This window comes from Astatotilapia calliptera, chromosome 22, assembly GCF_900246225.1.
Source record: "Astatotilapia calliptera chromosome 22, fAstCal1.2, whole genome shotgun sequence".
Classification (NCBI taxonomy): domain Eukaryota; kingdom Metazoa; phylum Chordata; class Actinopteri; order Cichliformes; family Cichlidae; genus Astatotilapia; species Astatotilapia calliptera.
This window is the reverse complement of record NC_039322.1, coordinates 5198763-5220396: the sequence shown is the minus strand read 5'-3', so window position 1 is coordinate 5220396 and position 21634 is coordinate 5198763. Positions and strand designations below refer to the sequence as shown.

At 36.3% G+C, this 21634-nt stretch overlaps 2 protein-coding genes across 2 annotated transcripts in view; both read left to right on the top strand.

The window, feature by feature from the left end:
* The window catches only part of LOC113015191 (major histocompatibility complex class I-related gene protein-like), a 74417-nt gene that overhangs the window by 28878 nt on the left and 23905 nt on the right, over positions 1-21634 (top strand). The window lies entirely within an intron of this gene.
* On the top strand, positions 3294-20508 carry LOC113015182 (class I histocompatibility antigen, F10 alpha chain-like). The gene is given in 8 exon segments (XM_026157132.1): positions 3294-3345; positions 9495-9755; positions 16176-16454; positions 17209-17526; positions 18154-18243; positions 19092-19109; positions 19281-19340; positions 19668-20508. Coding segments are annotated over 8 exon segments (1236 nt in total). The 3' UTR covers positions 19826-20508.

Here is a 21634-nt window from a genome sequence, read left to right as displayed (position 1 = left end):
ACAGCATCAGGTGTTCAAACATCTGCAGGGGTTTTAAATTTCTCTTCAGTCAAACAGTTTTCAGTGTTGAAGCTGCAGAAAAAAGCTGACAGGAGCTAACGTTTATGTTTAAGAACATTGTTTGACTCTTTATCCTTTGTTTGTTTGGGTCTCACTTCTGAGAAGTACAGAGGTAATAGCGTGTTACATGAGAATGATAACAGTAGATAGCAGGCTGAGCTGAAAGTAGGTCCAACGTTAGACTTGTACTGAAACTAAATAAGTACCTTAAAATGCTAACACATAACTACCACAGAAGACATGAATAAAAGAATATGATGCTTTCGACAATATAATTACATATAATCAATATAATATCACGACTCAATAACTACACAAATTTGTGATCACACAGTTATTGCTCTACCCTCCACAGAGCGCCACATGACAGAAATTCAGTGAATTCATTTGTGATATTTTTGTTTCCAATTCAACATGAGCCACAAAGAACAGATTTTATGATGCCATCAAAAACCGGTTCAATGTGTGAGTTTAAACCAGATATAACTGACGTTTGCTCTCAGGATGAATTCCTATTTATTCTGATGGACCTTTGACACCTGAGCAGGAAGCACTGAGTCTCTTTTTGTGGACAATAAAACTAATAAAGTCTCTTAAACGTTTACATGTTGATGGTCTTAATGTTCCTGCTTCTCCTGGGAATACAGGAGGTGACGACAGGTTATCTAGGAATTTTATGTTTTTGTCTTTTTTTTTGTGGCAGCCTTTTTCTGCATCATTTGATCCCCAGAGAATTGCAGCCTGTTTCCGCTGCAATAAATCCCTGTAGATTATAATTATATTATAACCTTAATGTACTTCTCATCTTATTTCCCAAACGGTCGCCAATGTGGACCGATCTTCATGCTTTAACTGGTACAGATTTTACACTGAATATCCTTCCTGACACAAGCCTCCCATTTATTCCTGCTTGGACTGAAACAAGGAGTAGACTTTCTCATGACTCCCTGAGTCTGGGTTTGTGTCTCCTCCTGGTCTTGAACTGGGGATTGTTCATGTGTGAGGTGAATACATAAATGCATAAAACAAACAAATCCTGCATTTCATGCTAATTCCCAATAATTAGCATTTATTACGGAAAAAGGAGAGTAGAGATTAGTGTCAGTGTACAGGGAAGCAAAAGCAAGGATAATACGAGGGAAGAGGGTGAGAATTGGAGAGCTTACTTGTCACAACCTGATTACTAGCCCGGGCTGACGAGGAGCCGGTGTTCTGGGAATCCATCCTACCTCAAAAAACATCCTAGCCGATGTTTCTGCGCAGACGCCGCGCATGCGCACAACACCAAACCCAAATTAACTTCTTTTTCTGTCACCCATCCGGAATACTTCTTAAGGTTATGGTTATGGTTAGGGTTATGGTTAAGGGTAGGGTTAGGTTTAGTCACAAGTCACCGTAAAATCATAATACGGGTAGGACGATTTGTCAAAGTAGGATGGTTTCTCAGAACACCGGCTCCTTATTGGGAGCCGTGGGGTTGTTTTTTTTTCTTTCTCTCACCCTCTCTCTCGCACCTTTTTTCCGCTTCACTCCGCACGCGAGCCTTGTGCTTTGCGCTGGGAAGAGGGGGGAGGGGCGGTAGTTACACTCGCAGTAGCACAGGAACAGAGCGGGAGGGAGAGAGAGAGAGAAAGAGAGGCAGGGACAACAACATCACATTTGAAAGGTATAGTAATCATCCACAACTATTTTCAGTTGCGGATGATAAAGAATTCAGAAAGTTTATTCATGCAGGCCCATATGACAGAGAATGTGCATCTTCTTTTTGTTTTCATATTTTAATTTATATTTAATTGTGTTGTGGTTTGCAGTGTTTTGTGTTGTTTAAAAGGAAAAAGCTGAAAATTTAAATAGTTAAAAGCTGAAATATAAATAGGTGGTTTTTGTATTATATGATTTATTTCTTACATTTTATGTGGAGCGAATAAGTAAAAGTATATTTACGGTGGCCCCTAGAGACAAAGCGCGTACAAACTCCAAAACACGTAAAAACTCCAAAACACATAAAAACTCCAAAACACGTACAAAAGACAACAGAAGTGCTCCAGGATGCTAGGCGCAGTGTAGTGGCTACACAAGCCAGGAAGTACCAACGACCGGATTTGGTGTGTGGTAGTAAAAGGTAAATTATTTGAATATTTACGAGTGCTTGTGTATAAATACACAAACAATACACAATACACACATGCTTTCAATTGTGTGATTTAAGTGATCTAGGTAGCTCTGTTTTGGAAGTTCAGTTAACACTAGAAATGTGTTTTGGAGTTTGCACGTGCTTTGTTTCTAGGGGCCACCGCATATATTTATATATAAACATATATAAATAAAACCACTTTTTTTTTACATTAGTAATTCCTTTTATGCATAATTTTATATTATTGTTAATAATAAATTAATTAAAGCAACAAAACAACCTGAGGAGCCGGTTCGGAGCCAAAAGAGCCGGCTCTTTTTAGTGATCCGAGCCGAAAGAGCCGGTTCTCTAAAAAGAGCCAGAAATCCCATCACTAGCATCCAGCTCCTGGTGTAAAAAGCCTCGTGTTCGCATTAAGGCAGACGGCCAGGTGGCTTTCAGTCCTTGCAAAAGTGCAAAGTAGACCCCGTAGTATCCAAAAATATGAGATGCGCATGCGTGCTCAGGCACAGAAAGGCGCCAACAGCTTCAACTCATGTAAAACTTGAATTCATTCATTTTGCCAGCAATAAATTTCATCTGAGACCAACTTTTGCTCCAAAACGTTAAAGGATTAGTTGAAACCCTTAATGTATTTGAGTTTATGGGGCAACTCAGCTTTTATTGTTGAATTGTGAAAGAAATGACTGTAAGCTCAGCAATTGCAAGTTTGATTTTTTTTACAGTGTATGCGTTTAAAATTAATACAAATCACTCCACTGAGAAACTTAACAAGGTTTTATCCCCTGAATAGAAAATAAATTATACAGTGTATACCCAACATAACATGAACTACACCTGTCATAACATAAAAATGTATAAAGACCAGATGAAACTAACCTTTTTTTCATATGAAAATATTTTACTTTCAGTTTCGTTGATTTAAGTGACGTTTACTCTCAGAGTAAATCCCTATTGGCTCTGATCTAGGCTAATGGTGACGTTTCTCCTGGTTCTCCATTTTAGCTTTAGCTTTTTCTGGACAAGCGAGCGCATAAAGTCTGTTAAAGGTTTGGATGTTTATGGTCACAATGTAGAAGATGAAGAAAGAAGAAAGAAGATGAAGGCCTTCATCTTCTTTCTTCTCCTGGGAATACAGGGGGCAGCAGCAGGTCAGTTTGACTGTTATATTTCTGTCTTTTTATATGTCAGATTTATGTAATTTGAAAGACAAATGGACGGACTGTTTGCTCCCCAGAAATACGCTAAACATTTAGTTGTAATGGATCCTAGTACACTGTTAAAAAAACATCTTAAAAAAACAGTACTATTCCGGCAGCTGGGGCGCCAAAATAATACCGTAAAATAACAGAAAATAACTTCCTCATAAAAATACGGTTATTTTCAGTAATGAAAATACAATTTGTTGCCCTAATTTTACATGGGATTTTGCCTTTTTCAAGTGCTTTTAAACATTAAATTAGGAACATTTTAATGTGATTAAACAATGAAATTTCCTATAAACAAGGTCAATGAATGTGGCAATATGAATAATAATGCTTAAATTTACAGAAATATACAGTTAACAGTTGGGTTAAATAACATTATTTGATGTAAAAAAGTTATATATTCAATTATATTTGATGTAATACTACATTATACAGCACAAAATAATTTGATTTATCTTTCAAAACATGTCAAAAAACTAGATATTGGCTTTAAAATTACAATTCACTGTTAATTTTACATAATATCACATGTAAATTTAGATTTGAAGTGTAATTTAACATAAATTTCCTGAATATTTACTGGACTTTCAGTTTGAATTAAGTGTGCTCCCTGTAAGATTGTGGGTTTTATCTGTCACAAAACACCCAAAGAACCCTTATTAAACAAAACCCCTGATTATAATTACATCAAGATTATGTTAGTTCTTGATCATATGTTGTGTTTGAGCAGTTTGTAGATGTTTATTTTACTTATAAGACATGAGACATTGTTTCAATCATTAACATGGATTTTATTGACAAAAAGATAACCCTTCCTGGAACAATCCAAGAACAACTAACACTTATGCATAAACAAAAGCACGTAGAAAAAAGAATGTAATGCAAACACACATTTGAGCACAAAAGAAGGGGACGATGCCACCTCGAACGTTCATCTGCCTCCCCACATCTGGAGCAACGAAAAGGGGTATATTTGAGGCACATAACCTGCAGGTTTAGAAGTAGCTCTAGCTTTCTGAAAGTCTCACATTCAGGGCTGCTGCTGGCCATTTGGGTTCCCTTGGAGAAATTTGCAAAGTAATCATATGCAAAGAACAACTCGAGTAAAACAAAAGCCTCATTGTTATGCTGATTATACTTAACTGATAAGTATTGATATGTTGTAAGTTGTCACTTTAACACAAACTTTTACCAAAATAACTGAACGAATGGGACTGTGTTTGCAGAGCAAGCACCACAAGTGTCAGTGTATAGCCTATTACAATTTGATTTCATAGTGGTCAAGCAATTCCAAGTTAAATCTACTAAGCTGAGTTTGATATACTTGCCTTGCAGCACTGCATGGATGATCTTTCACCAACCTATCTCTTCCAGCGCGCTTTCCATTAGTGATGCGCGAATCATGAATGAATCGTTCAATACTCGAGAATCACTTTACTGACTCGTGAATCATGATTCACAAGCCCAACTGACTCACTGACTCATCCCTGTTGCTCTTAGCAAACTAATTTCATTAGTAGAAATATATCTAGCTTATAATTAAAACTGTGGGGAAAAAAACAACAGCCAGTTTCTTAACAAAAACATTTCTGCTCTGAACTGGAAGAAAAAACCCTGAGTAGAAGCTCACATCAAGACAATAGCTCCTCGGTTCACAGTAGCATCGCTCTGCTAACATGCTAACAACACATTTGAGTTACTCACCCCCTCCCTTCCTGTGCTGAATCATAGCGTAAGCGAATCACTCAGGACTCACTCACCCCCTCCCTCCTGGCTCGCAGCTTCTTCTTCTTCTTCTTGGTTGGCAACCAATGTTAAGGCGCATTACCGCCCCCTGGCTCACAGCTCAGTGGACATTTAGATGGGAAAATATATATTTGACACATTTGAGGAAAATACTACTAAAATAAAATAAAAATAAATGTTCCCTTTAGAATTCTTTTTGCTCTTTTTTGCTCCATAAAAATAGTTGTTTTTCTTTTTCAATCACTCATCTTAGCAGTAGGATATACATGACAAGAGAAACAAATTAAGTTTGAGTGAAAATGTACATTTTTTGCACTCTGGTCAACTGACTCAGTGACTCAAATGACTCAAAAAACCCGATTCACTTTGGTGAGTGACTCATTCAAACTCGATTCAGCAAAAATAATCAAGTTTACCATCACTACTTTCCACAGCCATACCCGCGACCTTGTGGTTGTTAGTTCACATTCATTGGCCGATGCTTAGCGTCATGTTATTATGTGTCCCAACATCCAATGGCATGTAACATTGTTTTCATGGCCACGCCCTCACCCCAGGTGCAGAGGCCTATTTCTGTTCAGGAATGTTGTGAATACTTTGAGATTTATATTAATTGCAATTCCTACCTCTACATTTATTTTTTTAAATATATAATTAGCACAGCGTGGCCGTGCAATGTTTTATATGTTTTTTTTAGTTTTTATTCCTATTAATTATATTTTCACTTGTTACCTCTGAATTATTGAAACAGACCTAGATGACATGAAATTTTCAGCAAAATTATAATTCAAATACTCCTTTAATTATTAATTATTCTCATTAATTGTCAATCATTTTATATATTTTTCCATAGTATTACATTTGAATTTAACAGATCAATCTCTCAAATAACAGACAAATATTTGTGAAATTATGATACATTTCTGAATGTATTTTTACAATCTAAATACAGTGGGGCAAAAAAGTATTTAGTCAGCCACCGATTGTGCAAGTTCCCCCACTTAAAATGATGACAGAGGTCAGTAATTTGCACCAGAGGTACACTTCAACTGTGAGAGACAGAATGTGAAAAAAAAAATCCATGAATTCACATGGTAGGATTTGTAAAGAATTTATTCGTAAATTAGGGTGGAAAATAAGTATTTGGTCACCTCAAACAAGGAAAATCTCTGGCTCTCACAGACCTGTAACGTCTTCTGTAAGAAGCTTTTTTGTCCCCCACTCGTTACCTGTATGAATGGCACCTGTTTGAACTCATCATCTGTATAAAAGACACCTGTCCACAGCCTCAAACAGTCAGACTCCAAACTCCGCCATGGCCAAGACCAAAGAGCTTCCGAAGGACACCAGGAAAAGTATTGTAGACCTGCACCAGACTGGGAAGAGTGAATCTACAATAGGCAAGCAGCTTGGTGTGAAAAAATCAACTGTGGGAGCAATCCTTAGAAAATGGAAGACATACAAGACCACTGATAATCTCCCTCGATCTGGGGCTCCACGCAAGATCTCATCCCGTGGGGTCAAAATGATCATGAGAACGGTGAGCAAAGATCCCAGAACCACACGGGGGGACCTGGTGAATGACCTGCAGAGAGCTGGGACCAAAGTAACAAAGGTCACCATCAGTAACACACTACAACGGCAGGGAATCAAATCCCGCAGTGCCAGACGTGTTCCGCTGCTGAAGCCAGTGCATGTCCAGGCCCGTCTGAAGTTTGCCAGAGAGCACATGGATGATACAGCAGAGGATTGGGAGAATGTCATGTGGTCAGATGAAACCAAAGTAGGACTTTTTGGTATAAACTCAACTCGTCGTGTTTGGAGGAAGAAGAATACTGAGTTGCATCCCAAGAACACCATACCTACTGTGAAGCATGGGGGTGGAAACATCATGCTATGGGGCTGTTTTTCTGCCAAGGGGACAGGACGACTGATCCGTGTTAAGGACAGAATGAATGGGGCCATGTATCGTGAGATTTTGAGCCAAAACCTCCTTCCATCAGTGAGAACTTTGAAGATGAAACGAGGCTGGGTCTTCCAACATGACAATGATCCAAAACACACCGCCCGGGCAACAAAGGAGTGGCTCCGTAAGAAGCATTTGAAAGTCCTGGAGTGGCCTAGCCAGTCTCCAGACCTCAACCCCATAGAAAATCTGTGGCGGGAGTTGAAAGTCCGTGTTGCTCGGCGACAGCCCCAAAACATCACTGCTCTCGAGAAGATCTGCATGGAGGAATGGGCCAAAATACCAGCTACTGTGTGTGCAAACCTGGTAAAGACCTATAGTAAACGTTTGACCTCTGTTATTGCCAACAAAGGTTATGTTACAAAGTATTGAGTTGTATTTTTGTTATTGACCAAATACTTATTTTCCACCCTGATTTACGAATAAATTCTTTACAAATCCTACCATGTGGATTCATGGATTTTTTTTCCACATTCTGTCTCTCACAGTTGAAGTGTACCTCTGGTGCAAATTACTGACCTCTGTCATCATTTTAGGTGGGGGAACTTGCACAATCGGTGGCTGACTAAATACTTTTTTGCCCCACTGAATGCATATGTACAAAAAAATATATTTAAAAAACAAGAAAATTGTGTTTTATTACATTTACAGTGATGTTATGTTATTTTACATTTGACATGTAAAATCACAGTCTACTTATGTAAATTTAATGATATTCCAGAAAAACAGTACAAAACTGTAAAATATACAGTAAGATACTTTTATATTACTTTTTTTTTTTTTTTACAGTGTAGATAATGTCAGTGTTTAGAAACAATCGATTATATTATACAGGTAATTAAATCGTCTGTTTATCTCTTCAATACCTAATAATAAACATTCAAGTTTAGATGAAGGCAAAGATTAAAACAAGGCGACTTATGTCCCAAACTATTTGATGATTTCCGGGTTTAAACCGTTCGTGACGCATTTTTAAGCGTTGTGACTCTGCTGTCTCTCCAAACAGTCCATCAAATAAAACATCAGTGAGGAGGTCTGATGATAATCTGGTAACAATAATTAAAACGTTTATTTTAAAAACTAAGTACCATTTTAATTTTCATGAGGGTTTAAAACATTTTCACACAACAGCTGCTTATTAAAGTTAACTAAAGTTCATTTAAGTATCTTTATAAATATTATTTTTATTTTACTATTATTTAAAAATTATTTGTTCAGTATATGAAGAGCCACATGTCATTTTATGCAGTCTATTAAAAGTTAAAAGACTCCTGCTTTGTATTGTCTTCAGTATTATTCACCAGTTTTATGCTTGTGAATATTTTCTGTTTGACATGCGCACACATATCGTAACTAACGAGTAGTTACACCCGGATATAAAGTTCACTGTTTTTCTGGCGTTATTGCTTAATTAACAGCGCAATGAGGTGACTTTTGTTGTGAGGTGTATAAATAAAATAAAATAGAATTCAGTTGAACTGAATTGAGATGCAAATTAAATCATTATTACTTAATAATATCAGATAGTTTATGTATGTAAAGTGCCAATACACTACACATACCATCACGAACTAATTTTTTGTATCACTGCTGAATGATCAATAAGAAGCTGCAGGTGAGAAATACCAGAAAAGTTTTGCAATTTATAAACAATCTCCACCAGGGAGCGCTAATGAGAAGCGTTTTAAACTAACAAATATTGTTGACTTTTGATAACTGAAAACTCAACTGAAAACCTGATTACAGAATAAACCATAAAATAACAATTGCTAAGATAATATTCCCCAAATAATAGTTACCTAACATTAGCGTTGGTTTTATTGATAATATTATCGATCAAAGATATTGGAAGTAAAACTTTCTGTAACAATTTTAAGCTTAAAAAAATCTATAAAAATAATATAAACAAAGAAGAAGCATCGATATGCTTCAATCAATTCATATAATTTGAAATATCAAAAATTGAAATGCAAAAGAGAACAACTCACTTCAGAGGTCACAGATTAAAAATAATATGTATTTTGTTTAACAATGAAAACAAAATAAAAATATAGTTAAATTAAAACCTATAATGCGTTCAAACCATCAATCATGAAAACTGAATTAAACCAAACTGAAGGATAAACACCAGTTTTAAAACTTTCTGTGAATAATCAGGTTCAAACTAGAATTTGAAGTTTTGAAGAAAAGAGGATCAGAAAAATTACATTAACCACTGAATATCTATTCATAAATCTATTTTGTGTTTATTGAAGGGACAGCAGGATTATTACAGGATGTCCTTAATGTGCTGTAGTTTTTCTTATTGTGTTATTTAAAAAATAAAAGAATTTATAAGTCTGTGTTCCTGAGATCTCACAACATTAACTGTTTCTTACAGTGACCCACTCGCTGAAGTATTTCCTTACTGGATCCTCTCAAGTCCCAAACTTCCCAGAGTTTGTGGTTGTTGGGATGGTTGATGATGTTCAGATTGATTATTATGACAGCAACACGGAGAAAGCTGAGCCCAAACAGGACTGGATTGCCAAGAACACAGATCAGCAGTACTGGGAGAGAGAGACTGCAAACTGTTGGGGTTCCCAGCAGTCTTTCAAAGCCAACATTGACACTGCAAAGCAGCGCTTCAACCAAACTGGAGGTTTGTTCATGTTTAATTTTTTACTGATATTTGCTGTTAATGTTTTCAGTGTGTTTTGTTTACAGTAGTAAACAGGTTTGCACACATATTAAATGTTTCATTCAGATTACAGATTAAAATTATTAACATAATAATTCATAATGAATGTAGAACTACAGTACAATAATCAAATAATAAAGATAAATTCATGATATTTGAAGTTTTCGGTTTATATTTAGGATTTTTTGCCTCTGAAACCTTGATGGTTGTTTTTGCTGCAATTTCTTAATAATCGATTATTCAGAAATTAATCTCCAGAAAATCAGCTGGATCTAAATAATCAGTCTGAGATGTATTTGTTTTACAATTATTGTGAACTAATATTTGACTTTTAATAAAAACAATCCTGGACTGAAACTCTCCTTCAGTGGAAGCTTCTAGAAAGACCTCAACATAGTCTGGTGTGTAGTTTTCCCGCAGTTATACGATTTTTTTTAGAACAATAGGAGGCTGCAGAGTTTCAGAGGATGGAAACTTAAACCCAGGATCAGGATCTGAGTTTGCTGCTCAGGATCCATCTTAGTGTGTTTGTCTGTTCCTGCAGCTCACAGGAAGTCGCTCCGTGTCTCAGTTCAGACGTCCCTCACAAATAATCACATGTTGTAATAAATTATAGAAAAAGAAAATATGTCAGACACCATCAACAGCATCTTAGGATGAAATAATTTATCATCTAGCTGAGATGTTAAATGTGCTGTGATGTCACAGTTATGACAACAGTTTTTCCAGATTCCATTAAACACATAATAATAATAATAATAATAATAATAATAATAATGTTATATTTAATACAAAAAGTAGAATCAAATAGGGTTGACTTTGTAACAGGCTGAAAGCAGTGGCGGAGCGGGTGGCTTACTGGGCTTAAGCCCGGGTTGTTTTGTCAGAAGCCCGGGGTCTTTTGGAGTGTAATTTTTTCATAGTTAGATGCCTGGCTGACAACTGTATAAAACAAAAACTACACACAATATTCGAAGCACATAGTGTACACTGTGGGAATTTACGACTGTGCGTAAATCCCCCCTAATATTGGTATGATCCGAGCTCAGACACTAAGCGACTGAGCGAGGGGGCGGGAGGAGCTGCTGCCTGCGAGTGCGCTGTTGGAGAAACGGAGCCAGGCAGACAGAGGAGAACTGAAGTTCGACCAGGTACCAAAGCAAATCATTTGTACTGTACAAATAATGTAAATATGACGGTGTATCACGAAAGATTGATATCAAACTGATCACTTGACCCATATTACGTTACTTGCTCTTCAAGTGAATCAACAAATGGCAAAATGAAAAGCCGAACAACAACAATGCTGTTTCTTTAGAGAGTCTCAGCTTACATGTGTGTTTATTTCATATTTTTAGTTGTTTCCCTCCACGGCTAAATAAATCGGTTTCAGTAATGCACTGATATACAAGAATGGACATAAGGGGCTTCTTTCAAAGAAAAAACTCTGGTAGTATTTTATATATTATGCTTTGTATGTTGTTCAGTATATTTCTATGCAAAACAAGAGGAACTTCAATACACAGCAGTATATTCACAGTTTAAACCAGATATTTACACACACTTTAGGGAAAACACAAGAACATTTTTTTACTGTACAACATCAATTTAGAGTAAACTTGTTTTGTTTTGGATAAATAAATATTGAAATATCTTTTGAATTAGTTAAATGTCAGAATAAAGAGAGACAGAGCTGTCTATTTTTTTTTATCACTTTCATCAAATTTAGGAGCACATATACACTAAGTTTATTGTTAATTAATAAGAAAACTCCAAAGATTCTATTCTGAGCTGAAGAAGCTTCTGATTGGTTAGTAGAGTCCATGTGAGTGAATTGGTGGCACAGCTGTGGATGCATATAAGGCAAAACACAAAGCCTGTTTCTTTGACATGGGAACATCAAGAGATGTCAACCAAAACACAAGAAAAAGAACTGTGGAGCTCCATAAGTGTGGCTCAATTTTGAATACAATTTGGTGCCATTTACAATTAAGAAATACAGATAGTTTCTCTCTTTACTCTTAAAGTTAACAAATATGTTTTTTATATTTATCAATCTAAAAAAATAAACATTTAGTCTGATTTGATGTTACAATTATAAAAGTGTTGTGTTTTTATCTGAAGAGTTTGTAAATATCTGGTTTCAACTGTATATTTGATGATTGTCAGCACAAAGAGGGAGAGAGAGGAACAGAGAGGGAGAGAGAGGGAGAGAGAGGAGCAGAGAGGGAGAGAGAGGAACAGAGAGGGAGAGAGAGGAGAATGAGGACAGAACAGAGATGAACAAGAGCAGGTGAGACACACATGTTAGTCAAATGGTTGTTTACCAAAAGTATCACTGTATCATAGGTACTCATGTATCTCGTACCTAGTGTTTCTTTTTAGGTTTGTTATTTTTCAAATTCTATATTTATTAAGTTATGCAGGCTTGTTTGCACAACAAGGCTAAATAATTATATAAACTTTTCTTAATCTAAATATTGTACTTTGGTAGAATTAAAAAAATAAGTGTAGTGCAGGTCTATGATGATTTTTAGTGCTACTATCATCTAGTTCTGATTCTGGTTCTGTCTTGGTTAAGTCCTCAGTAGTCCTGATTTTGAACTGTTGTAGTCCTGTTTTAATTCCGGATCAGTTCTGGGTCTGGTTGAATTGGGGTTTAGTCCTCATGTTTTGATACAGCCCTGACCTTGTTCTGCCTTGCTGCTTAATTAAAAAACTAGTTTAAGGTGTCCTGTATATGTGATATATATTTTTCCCAATATGAAGTCATTCTTTTTCGAACAAAACTCAAAACAGAGCCAATTAATCTTTCAGTCATTTCTAAACACCCCCCCCCCCCCCCCCCCCAATCCCACATGCATACTACCCTTTAGGGCTAAGCCCCGGGTGTATCATATGTCTGCCTCCGCCTCTGGCTGAAAGTAGAGACAGCTGAATGACCCGTTCACTGTCCACGGCCTCTTTATGAATGAATTTAACTAAATGCATGAAAATAAAACATTCAGCCCGTTTTCATGAGGAAATGTTTTCAGGATTATCTTTCATTAGCAGAGGTTCCATAAATAAATCGGTGACAAACTTAAAGCTACTCTGTGGAAAATAAATAAATATTTAACTTTTAGTTTTACTTCAATAGTACAACAGTTTGGTGAGAAGTAGATAGTTTGTGTTTCTTATTTTTGGTCTAACAGACAGACGTTTAACAGTTAACAGTTTCTCTAAATTTTACACTGATTTTTGTCCTATTTAAAAATAAGACCGTAAATATGAGTTTCAGTCTATGTTTAATATTTTTGGTCCCAGATTTAAAATTTAATGGGTTTTTTTTTTTTACTAATAAACAACAACCTGAAAATATAATCAAGGAAAGTAAATTGTTAAAATGTCTCACTTTTCCCATAAACTGGCTGAAGGTTGATTATTAAGGTGGTGTCGTTAAATCAGGACGCCGTAAAATTCAGCAAGAACCCTTCCAGAAAGCCTCCCTATGAGCGGTGAAAAAACCCACGGGTTGTTTTGGTCATTAAACACAGCTTTGGTCACTCATCTACGCAACATTTAAGAGCGGCGGAAAATAACAGCGTACTGGGCGGATCACTGAGCTGCTTTTTCCGGCGCTCAGTGACTAGTGATGTAATATTCAGGGTGGTATCAACAATACTGATCCGACACCGATACTTTGTACAAAAACTTAACGTGTTATTGTATTTCAAATTATAGCTTCATAATGATCACAGGACATCAGACTACTTGTTCTTATTGTTTAGTTATGAAGAATTATCATATAGTTGTGAGTTAATTGACGCTATTTGAACAGGTATATCTGGTCATTTAACATGTATATACTTGCCTGGACATTTCAACAAAAACATTCAACATTCACACTTTCAACAGGGGCAGTATTGTCGATATCAGCTCCAATAATTTCAAGTTATTCAGGCAGCTAATTGGGGGAGAGTAGTGAGCCATGACCACTATATCACTGTGATTGTTACTTTCCACAATAATTAGTTGACACAACAAAACACACTTTTCAGCTTTTCATGCTTTTTGAAACTCAGTTTTTTGGAGACCTGTGATGTAAATTCTGTCTCTAAAGCACACAAAAAGGTTTGGACATTTTTCATAGTGCATGTTTGAGGTTTATTCTTCCAAAGAAATTGTTGGAGCTATTTATTCTTTATTTTTGTTATTCTGAAATTTGTTGGTGTTTGTTGTTGGTTTGTTTATATTTTTGGGTTATTTGCAAGTTTATTTGTAGGTTAATATTTGCTTTGTTTTGTTTTGTTTTGTTTTGTTGTTTATCTTGCTAAGTCAGCCAGGAAGAACTGTAAGGTCTTTTTTTTATATATATAAATAAAGGGACTGGTATAGGACCAGAATGCACTGGGGTGGGCCTATGGTTTTTTACCAGAGCAGGAGAAGCAGCGGGGAGGAACAAAGATGGATCTTTGTTATTGCTTTCCAAACTGGAAAAATAAACAATAAAATGCAACTTTCGAGTTTGATAGTTGGACTTCTTTTGCCTGCATACAAAACATTACTACAGTGCAGCAGTGCCTTGTGAATTTTAAGCTGTAGGATGTTTGGTTGGACAAAGGGAATCCCCACTACAGAAATAATTAACACAGTTCAGCGGCTACATACTGAACATGAAGGATAAAAGCAAAGTATCAATCCAGTCATGCTAGTATTGATCCGTAACCAATACCAGTGTTGGTATCAATACTATCGATATTTGGATCGACCCGCCCACCTCTCTCAGTGACAGCTGTGAGCGTTTTCTTGACTCATGCAGGGCCTCCCCATGTTTCTCCTCCACTTAATCTACACTCCAATCAAAGGAGTGCAGACAACACCAGCTCATCCCACATTCACTTTGTTGCCGCCTATAAGGAGGTGTTTTTGCGAGATTTTCATGGACATTCACAGCGTCCTGATTTATTGATTAGCAATTTTAATATAATTTATTAACCAAACGGGCTGGAAAAGTGTGGAATTTGAACCTAGATGGTGTGTAACTCCACATGTTCATATAAAGAAAATACCTGTGATGATGCACCGAGACGTTTCTCGTGGCTTTGAGAGCAGCGATGTTATAAAAGCAGGAATGACTCCTCGTGTCGCTCTCACCTGTAGACTGTCGGCTCTCATCACAGCATCAGCGGCGCTCAGGTTCCTACTCAAAGACGCTCACAGATCTCTGTGCTACACATCCAATAATATCATTAATGTGAATGTTTTAATATTTTTAGTGCAAAATCTGATCTGGTCACAGCGCTGAAAAACACCAAAGTGTCCCAGCATGGAGTCGAATTCAAGGTCTGAGTTATTGTTTCAGTCCTCTGCTCTTAGTAAATGTAATAAAAAATGACAACATGGTTGTAAAATCTTAGGGGAACCTTTTTCACCTTTTTGTCAGGTCACAGCACAAGAAATTAACTGTCCATCCATTCGCTTCCACTTATCCTTTTCAGGGTCGTGGGGGGCGCTGGAGCCTATCCCAGCTGTCATAGGGCGAGAGGCGAGGTCGCTAGTCCGTCGCAGGGACAACACACAGGGACAGACAACCATTCACACTCACATTCACACCTAGTGGCAATTTGGATTATCCAATTAACCTATCACCCCAAGCTGCATGTCTTTGGACGCTGGGAGGAAGCCGGAGCACACGGAGGGAACCCACGCAAACACGGGGAGAACATGCAAACTCCACACAGAAAGATCCCGGCCTGATGGTGGAATTGAACTCAGGACCTTCTTGCTGTGCGGCAACAGTGCTAACCACTGTGCCACCGTGCTACCAGAGAACTTAACTGATTTATCAAAAATTATTTCTTGCATAGTCATCAATGATGACATGAAGCATTTGCTGGAGCCTGAAATACTGTAAGTAGAACTCCAGATTAGATTAATGTCACATGATCATATTAAACAGACACCTCTAGAAAAACCTCAGGACAGTCTGGTGCTTAGTTTCTCACAGGCTGATGACGGCTGCAGAGTTTCAGAGGATGGAAAGTAAATCTAGAATCAGGATCTGTGTCGGCTGCTGAGGATCCAGCTTAGTGTGTTTGTCTGATCCTGCAGCTCACAGGAAGTTTCTCCACCTACAGCAGCATAGATAACCTGTGCAGTGATATCTCTGCAGGCAGGACGTAGATGTGCTAACGGGAGAAAATTAATTCTGTTTTTTCCCAGTGTCTTTCTGTAAAATCTACATTGTTAATGATGATTTGTTTTAAAAATCTTCCACTGAGACAAAAGCAGCCATAAATGTAGATCCTCTATATGTTGATCACGTCTCTGTGTCAGTGTAAGACTTTAGTGCAGCCTCTCTCTGGTTCACTGCAGTCTTTGTCTCTGTGTTTCTGTCAGGTGTTCACATTGTCCAGCGGATGTACGGCTGTGAATGGGATGAAGAAACAGGTGAAGTGAATGGATATCGCCAAGACGGCTATGATGGAGAGGACTTCATAAGCTTTGACCTGAAGACAGAGACATGGGTCGCTCCAAAACAACAGGCTGTCATGACAAAGACGAAGTGGGACAGTAACAAAGCTTTGATCACACAGTATAAGAATTACCTCACCCAGATTTGTCCTGAGTGGCTGAAGAAGTATGTGAACTATGGGAGGAGCTCTCTGATGAGGACAGGTAAAATCTATGACCAGAATTAGATTGTTAACCAAAAGTTATATGTCTCAGTTTATTACTTAATATGATATTAAATTAACCTTTATATGCATGAATTATGAAAACCTCAATCAGAGCTTTTTTTTCTTGAGTATTTTTATTCATCTTAAGGCATGAAAAAAAAATTTTTGAACTTCATTTTTTTAAACATATACTTTTCATTTTCAAAGAGTATTTTTACATGTCCACTTAGTTGTACAACAAACATTTTGACTTATGAATTTGACAAATGAATAATTAATATACACTGTGTAAAAACTATAACATAACAAAAATATATTTTAAAATATATTTTAAAAATATTTTATAACAGTATAACAATATATGTAACAACTATAACCCTGCCTATTGGACTCATCAGTGTCCAATGTAGTGGTTTATGTGCAAGTTTACCATCAACACTGACACAAATACAAGAAAACAGATTTTGAATAGTTGTCCACTGTAGTGACCCCTAATGTGAAAGGGTTAATATAATTGCACTTCGCGTGGCATTTTGACACATTTTTTAAATTTAATTTAATTTAATAAACTACATCACATCAAAAGAAATTGGTATGGTTTTAATAATAATAATAATAACAATAATAATAATAATAATAATCTTTTAAAGTTGCTCCTGGTCGTCATAGCAGATCATCTTCCACAGTTTTAGCTCTGATATACTCATTTCTAATCCTTCTCACTCCTTATGATAATTTTAATATCTCTCCAGTTCGTCCCTCACTGTCTCTCCTCCAGAAGTCTTCCTCCTCTCCAGTCACCTGCCACGCTACAGGTTTCTATCCTAACAGAGCCGAGATGGTCTGGAAAAAAGATGGAGTGGAGCTTCATGAGGGTGTGAACAAAGGAGAGATTCTCACCAACAATGACGGGACCTTCCAGATGAGTGTTGACCTGGATGTATCATCAGTCAAACCTGAAGACTGGCACAGATACAGATGTGTGTTTCAGCTCTCTGGTGTGAACGAGGACATCGTCACCAGACTGGACAAATCAGAGATCAAAACCAACAAGGGTAAAAGTGATGAAGGTAGGAAACATGCATTTAGTTTACTGTAAAAACCGTGCAGTTCATGTGGTTTTATTTGAGTTTGATGAAAAGTTTAATTCCTCCCCCGTTGTATACAGATTTATATTAAATATTTTTAATACTGATACTGATTTGTTAATTTCTTAATAAATATTAATATTTAAAGTTTTGAGCGCTCTGATTTAAATTATTGTCCACTTTGCTGTCTTTTCACTGTTTATTTAAATTTGCGAGTATCTTTGATATTCTTTCTGTCAGCTTCTGTCAGAATAATTTTAAGACCTAAATCAGTTTAGACCAAGTTGTGTTTTTCCACCACATTTTTTCCTTGCTGAACATTGATGAATATAAAACATGTTCATGTGTGGCCACTGATTATCTGACTAATGGACAGTTTTAGAAGATTAAATAGTAAATGGGGGAAAATGTATATTTTGAAACATTGCTATGTTCAAATTTATTGGCAATGTATTGAAATTAAATTAAATGGCAGAACTTTTATTGTTGGAATGAAAACAAAAATTAGTGAGACAAATATTTAGTGACCATAAACGAAGCTCTTGTACATGATTGTTATCTGATTGGAAACTTTTTGTTCTCACCTTTTGTTTGTTCTGTGATCCACAGGAATCTTCCTGATCATCCCTGTTGTTGTTGCTGTGGTCGTTCTTGCTGCCATCACTGTGATCGCATTCATTATTTACAAAAAGAGGACAGGTGAGAAACAAACTTCCTGGATTTTTCTTGTATAATGCAACAACAATGATGACATAGTACAAACAATAATAATGATAGTAAGAGTAATATGACTTAATTGAAGTCATTATTAACAGTTTTCAAAAGAAAACAAACAATGCACACAGGATTAAACAGGTAACAACCAAAAGCAGTGTAAGCTGAGTCCTCAGATTAATATTTAAGTATTTTAACACTTTCTCTGCCAGCAGGATGATCAGACTCTTTTAAATCCTCAATATATTACAACGATATTCATTAATCATGCTTGTTGTGTTTCATAACTTGCCCCTTCATTTCTCTGCACTTGTAGATTTTTGTCCAGTTACTTCACTTTTTCTTCTTGTCTGTTATTTACTTTTTCTGCATCATTTTTCTTTCTGTCTTTGTGTTTTGTTTGTTTTTTGTTTTTGTTTTGTTTTTTACACCTGAGCTACAGTTTGTGTCAGGGAACAAAATAACCACCAACTCAGTTATTGAAACCCAAACATTGTTTCTCTTTTCTTAACCATCAACTCTGCCAAACAAACACATCCTGAGGTACACCTTTACCTGCATTAGAAATGTGTACGTTCTCTACCTTCAGTCGCTTTACTTATAAATTTAACACGAGCACATTTTGTGGGAAAAGTCAGAATATATCTATAAACACATTAGTGAGTAAGCCCAGTGTCTATGTTTTTAATTTTAGAAATTAAATTAATGCTTTTGTCCAGATTACAAAATAAAAACATGAAATTATGTTTCCTGCCTTGTATAATACGTGAAAAAATTGTGTTAACATTTATAACAAATTATTAAAATGATGCATTTTTTCCTTTTTACTTCAGAGAAACGTCCCCCATCTCGTAAGTTAAACTTTGTCCCTTTTCTCTAATCTCTTGTCTACACTAAATTAAAAAGGGTTTCTGTACTTTAATCTAAACAGTCTTTCAGGGCTGTTTCCTGTTGTGTTCGATTGTTGTAAAAGTGACAGATGAGAGCAGGATGTGGACTAACATTGTGTTTCTGACCTATAGCTGTAGAGAGCCAGGAGCAAATGCTTCCTCAAGCCTAAACCACAAACAGCTCTGCACACAGTGAGTTACTTCATATTTGTGTCTCATGTTTTAGCTTTCTTTTTAAAACTTATGTAAAATAGTGGCTGTAGTAAAATCTCCTGTTTAAATATATCCAAAAAAAAGTGCTTTAGTATAACTTTACATCATATAAGAGAAAGACGCTTTCAAAATAACGTTTCATGAAATGATTTAATAAAATTAAAACAAATGTGTTAATTCCATTCAGAAACATATGAAGTAAATACTCGATTGAATCAGAATTTTAGATCTTAATGAAACTGTAAGTAGGTTATTTGTGGATCTGAACAATCCTAACATTTATTGTGTTTCTTTTTATCTCTGTAGGTTTGGAGCTGAAAGAAGATGTGGTTCAGCTCATTCTTCTCCATAAACTAGAATTCATTGATTGTTCACATCATAAAATCTGTTTAAAAAAAAATCTAAAATATAGTTGCAGATGCTGGTTAATCAAGAAGTTTGAAAATGAGCTGGCAAATATTTAACATAAACATCATAATGGTGAAATGAAATTATTCTGAATTTGTTGTTTTCAGTTTAAAAAAGTCTTTCTTTGAAAGATTTAACAAAGATGTGACCGCCTGGAGAGACATGAAACAATGGAATCATTACAGCAGTTGTAGTACAATCATAATTAAGCCTTTGTATGTTCATCTTAACTCAAAAATCCAATAGTTTAGTTTTTCTGGGGTTTTCTTGTAAATTGTTGCATCACTCATGAATGCTGAGATTCCCTCACTCTCAGTGATAAACGAATCATAATATTTTTCAAATTTTGTACATGTTTACTTGTGTATTTCGTAAAATTAGATTTAAAAGACAATCTTGTGTTGAATTCCAGGAGACCTTAAAAGATTTTTCTGTATGTCTGAATTTTTTTCTTAATTAATGAAGATGTTGTTTATTCTCTGTTGTTTGATTTAAGATAAGTTTTGAGTTTTTTGATTTTAGAGTTTAGTTCAAGTTGAGATTCTGGAGGGTTGTGTGGGTTATGTTTTTAACACATTGGTAGATGTGTTTCTGCTTATAGTTCAGGATTTTTCAAGGTTTTCCTCATTTGTCTGTAAACTTTAAAAAATTAATTAGTAGAATATGTATCAGTAAAACGGCATTGCTCTTTCTCTCCTTTTCGTACTTTGGTTGTCAATAAAGTCCCAAATAATCCAAATTGCTGTGACTTTTTTGTTATAAAATGTAAACTTAGCTACAGTTTCATAAATACGGCCTAAATATTAATGGACTAGATACAATATAACTTGTGATAGTAGCTCAGTAAGTTCAGGTGTCATAGTGACAGCTCAGGTCCATTAAGTGTCCTTGTGACAAAGGACCCCACGGACACAGCGTTGCAAGATGGTTCAATGTTTATATATTTTTTTGTCTCCACTCTTTTGGTTGTGCAGCTTTGCAGCGGCTGTCTCTAGCACAGTATACAGCAAACCGGGGGTATTGACCAGCCAACCCCAAGAAGTGACTCACCTCCTTTTTGGTCTTGGGATGCCCTGCCTGCCTCCTAAGTGGTACTCCAGATACTGTACCTCCCTCCATCAACACTTCTTTGGGTTGGCCATGAGACCCGCCTGCCTCAGGGACTCCAGGACTGCACCTGCTCCACATTCTCTGCCCAGGTGTCACTGTGTATGATGACATCATCCAAAAAGTAACAGAATATGCAGCGTGAGGGTGCAGCACCCAGTCTAAAAGGTGCTGGAAGGTGGCAGGGACTCATCCAAACAGAAGTGTGACAAATTGGTACAAACCAAATGGATGAAATTTGACTGAGTCTAGCCCCTCTGTTGTACAGGCGCTGCTGATGTTCCTGGGCCTGGAGCAAATTTTCTCCCAGAAAATATGAAGCTTTGCTCTCTGGTCCAAAACATATTGAATCTCATTCTTCTAGAGTTTAGTTCAAGTTGAGATTCTGGAGGTTTGTGTGGGTTATGTTTTTAACACATTGGTGGGTTTGTTTCTGTTTATATCAGTAAAACTGCATTGCTCTTTTTCTCCTTTTTGTACTTTTGCTTTTCAAAAATCCCAAATAATCCAAATTTCTGTGACTTTTTTTTTAAAAATAAAATGTACACTTAGCTAAAGTTTCATGAATCCAGCCCAAATATTAATGGATTAGCTACACTTTAACTTGTGATAGTAGCTCAGTAAGCTTAGGTGTAATGATGCCAGCTCCAGTCCATTAAGTGTCCTTGTGACAAAAGTATTGTGTGTGTGTTGTATTGTGGTTCGATGTTTGCTTTTGTGGATGTTTATTTTTTTCATTTGGTTTACCAACACTAGAC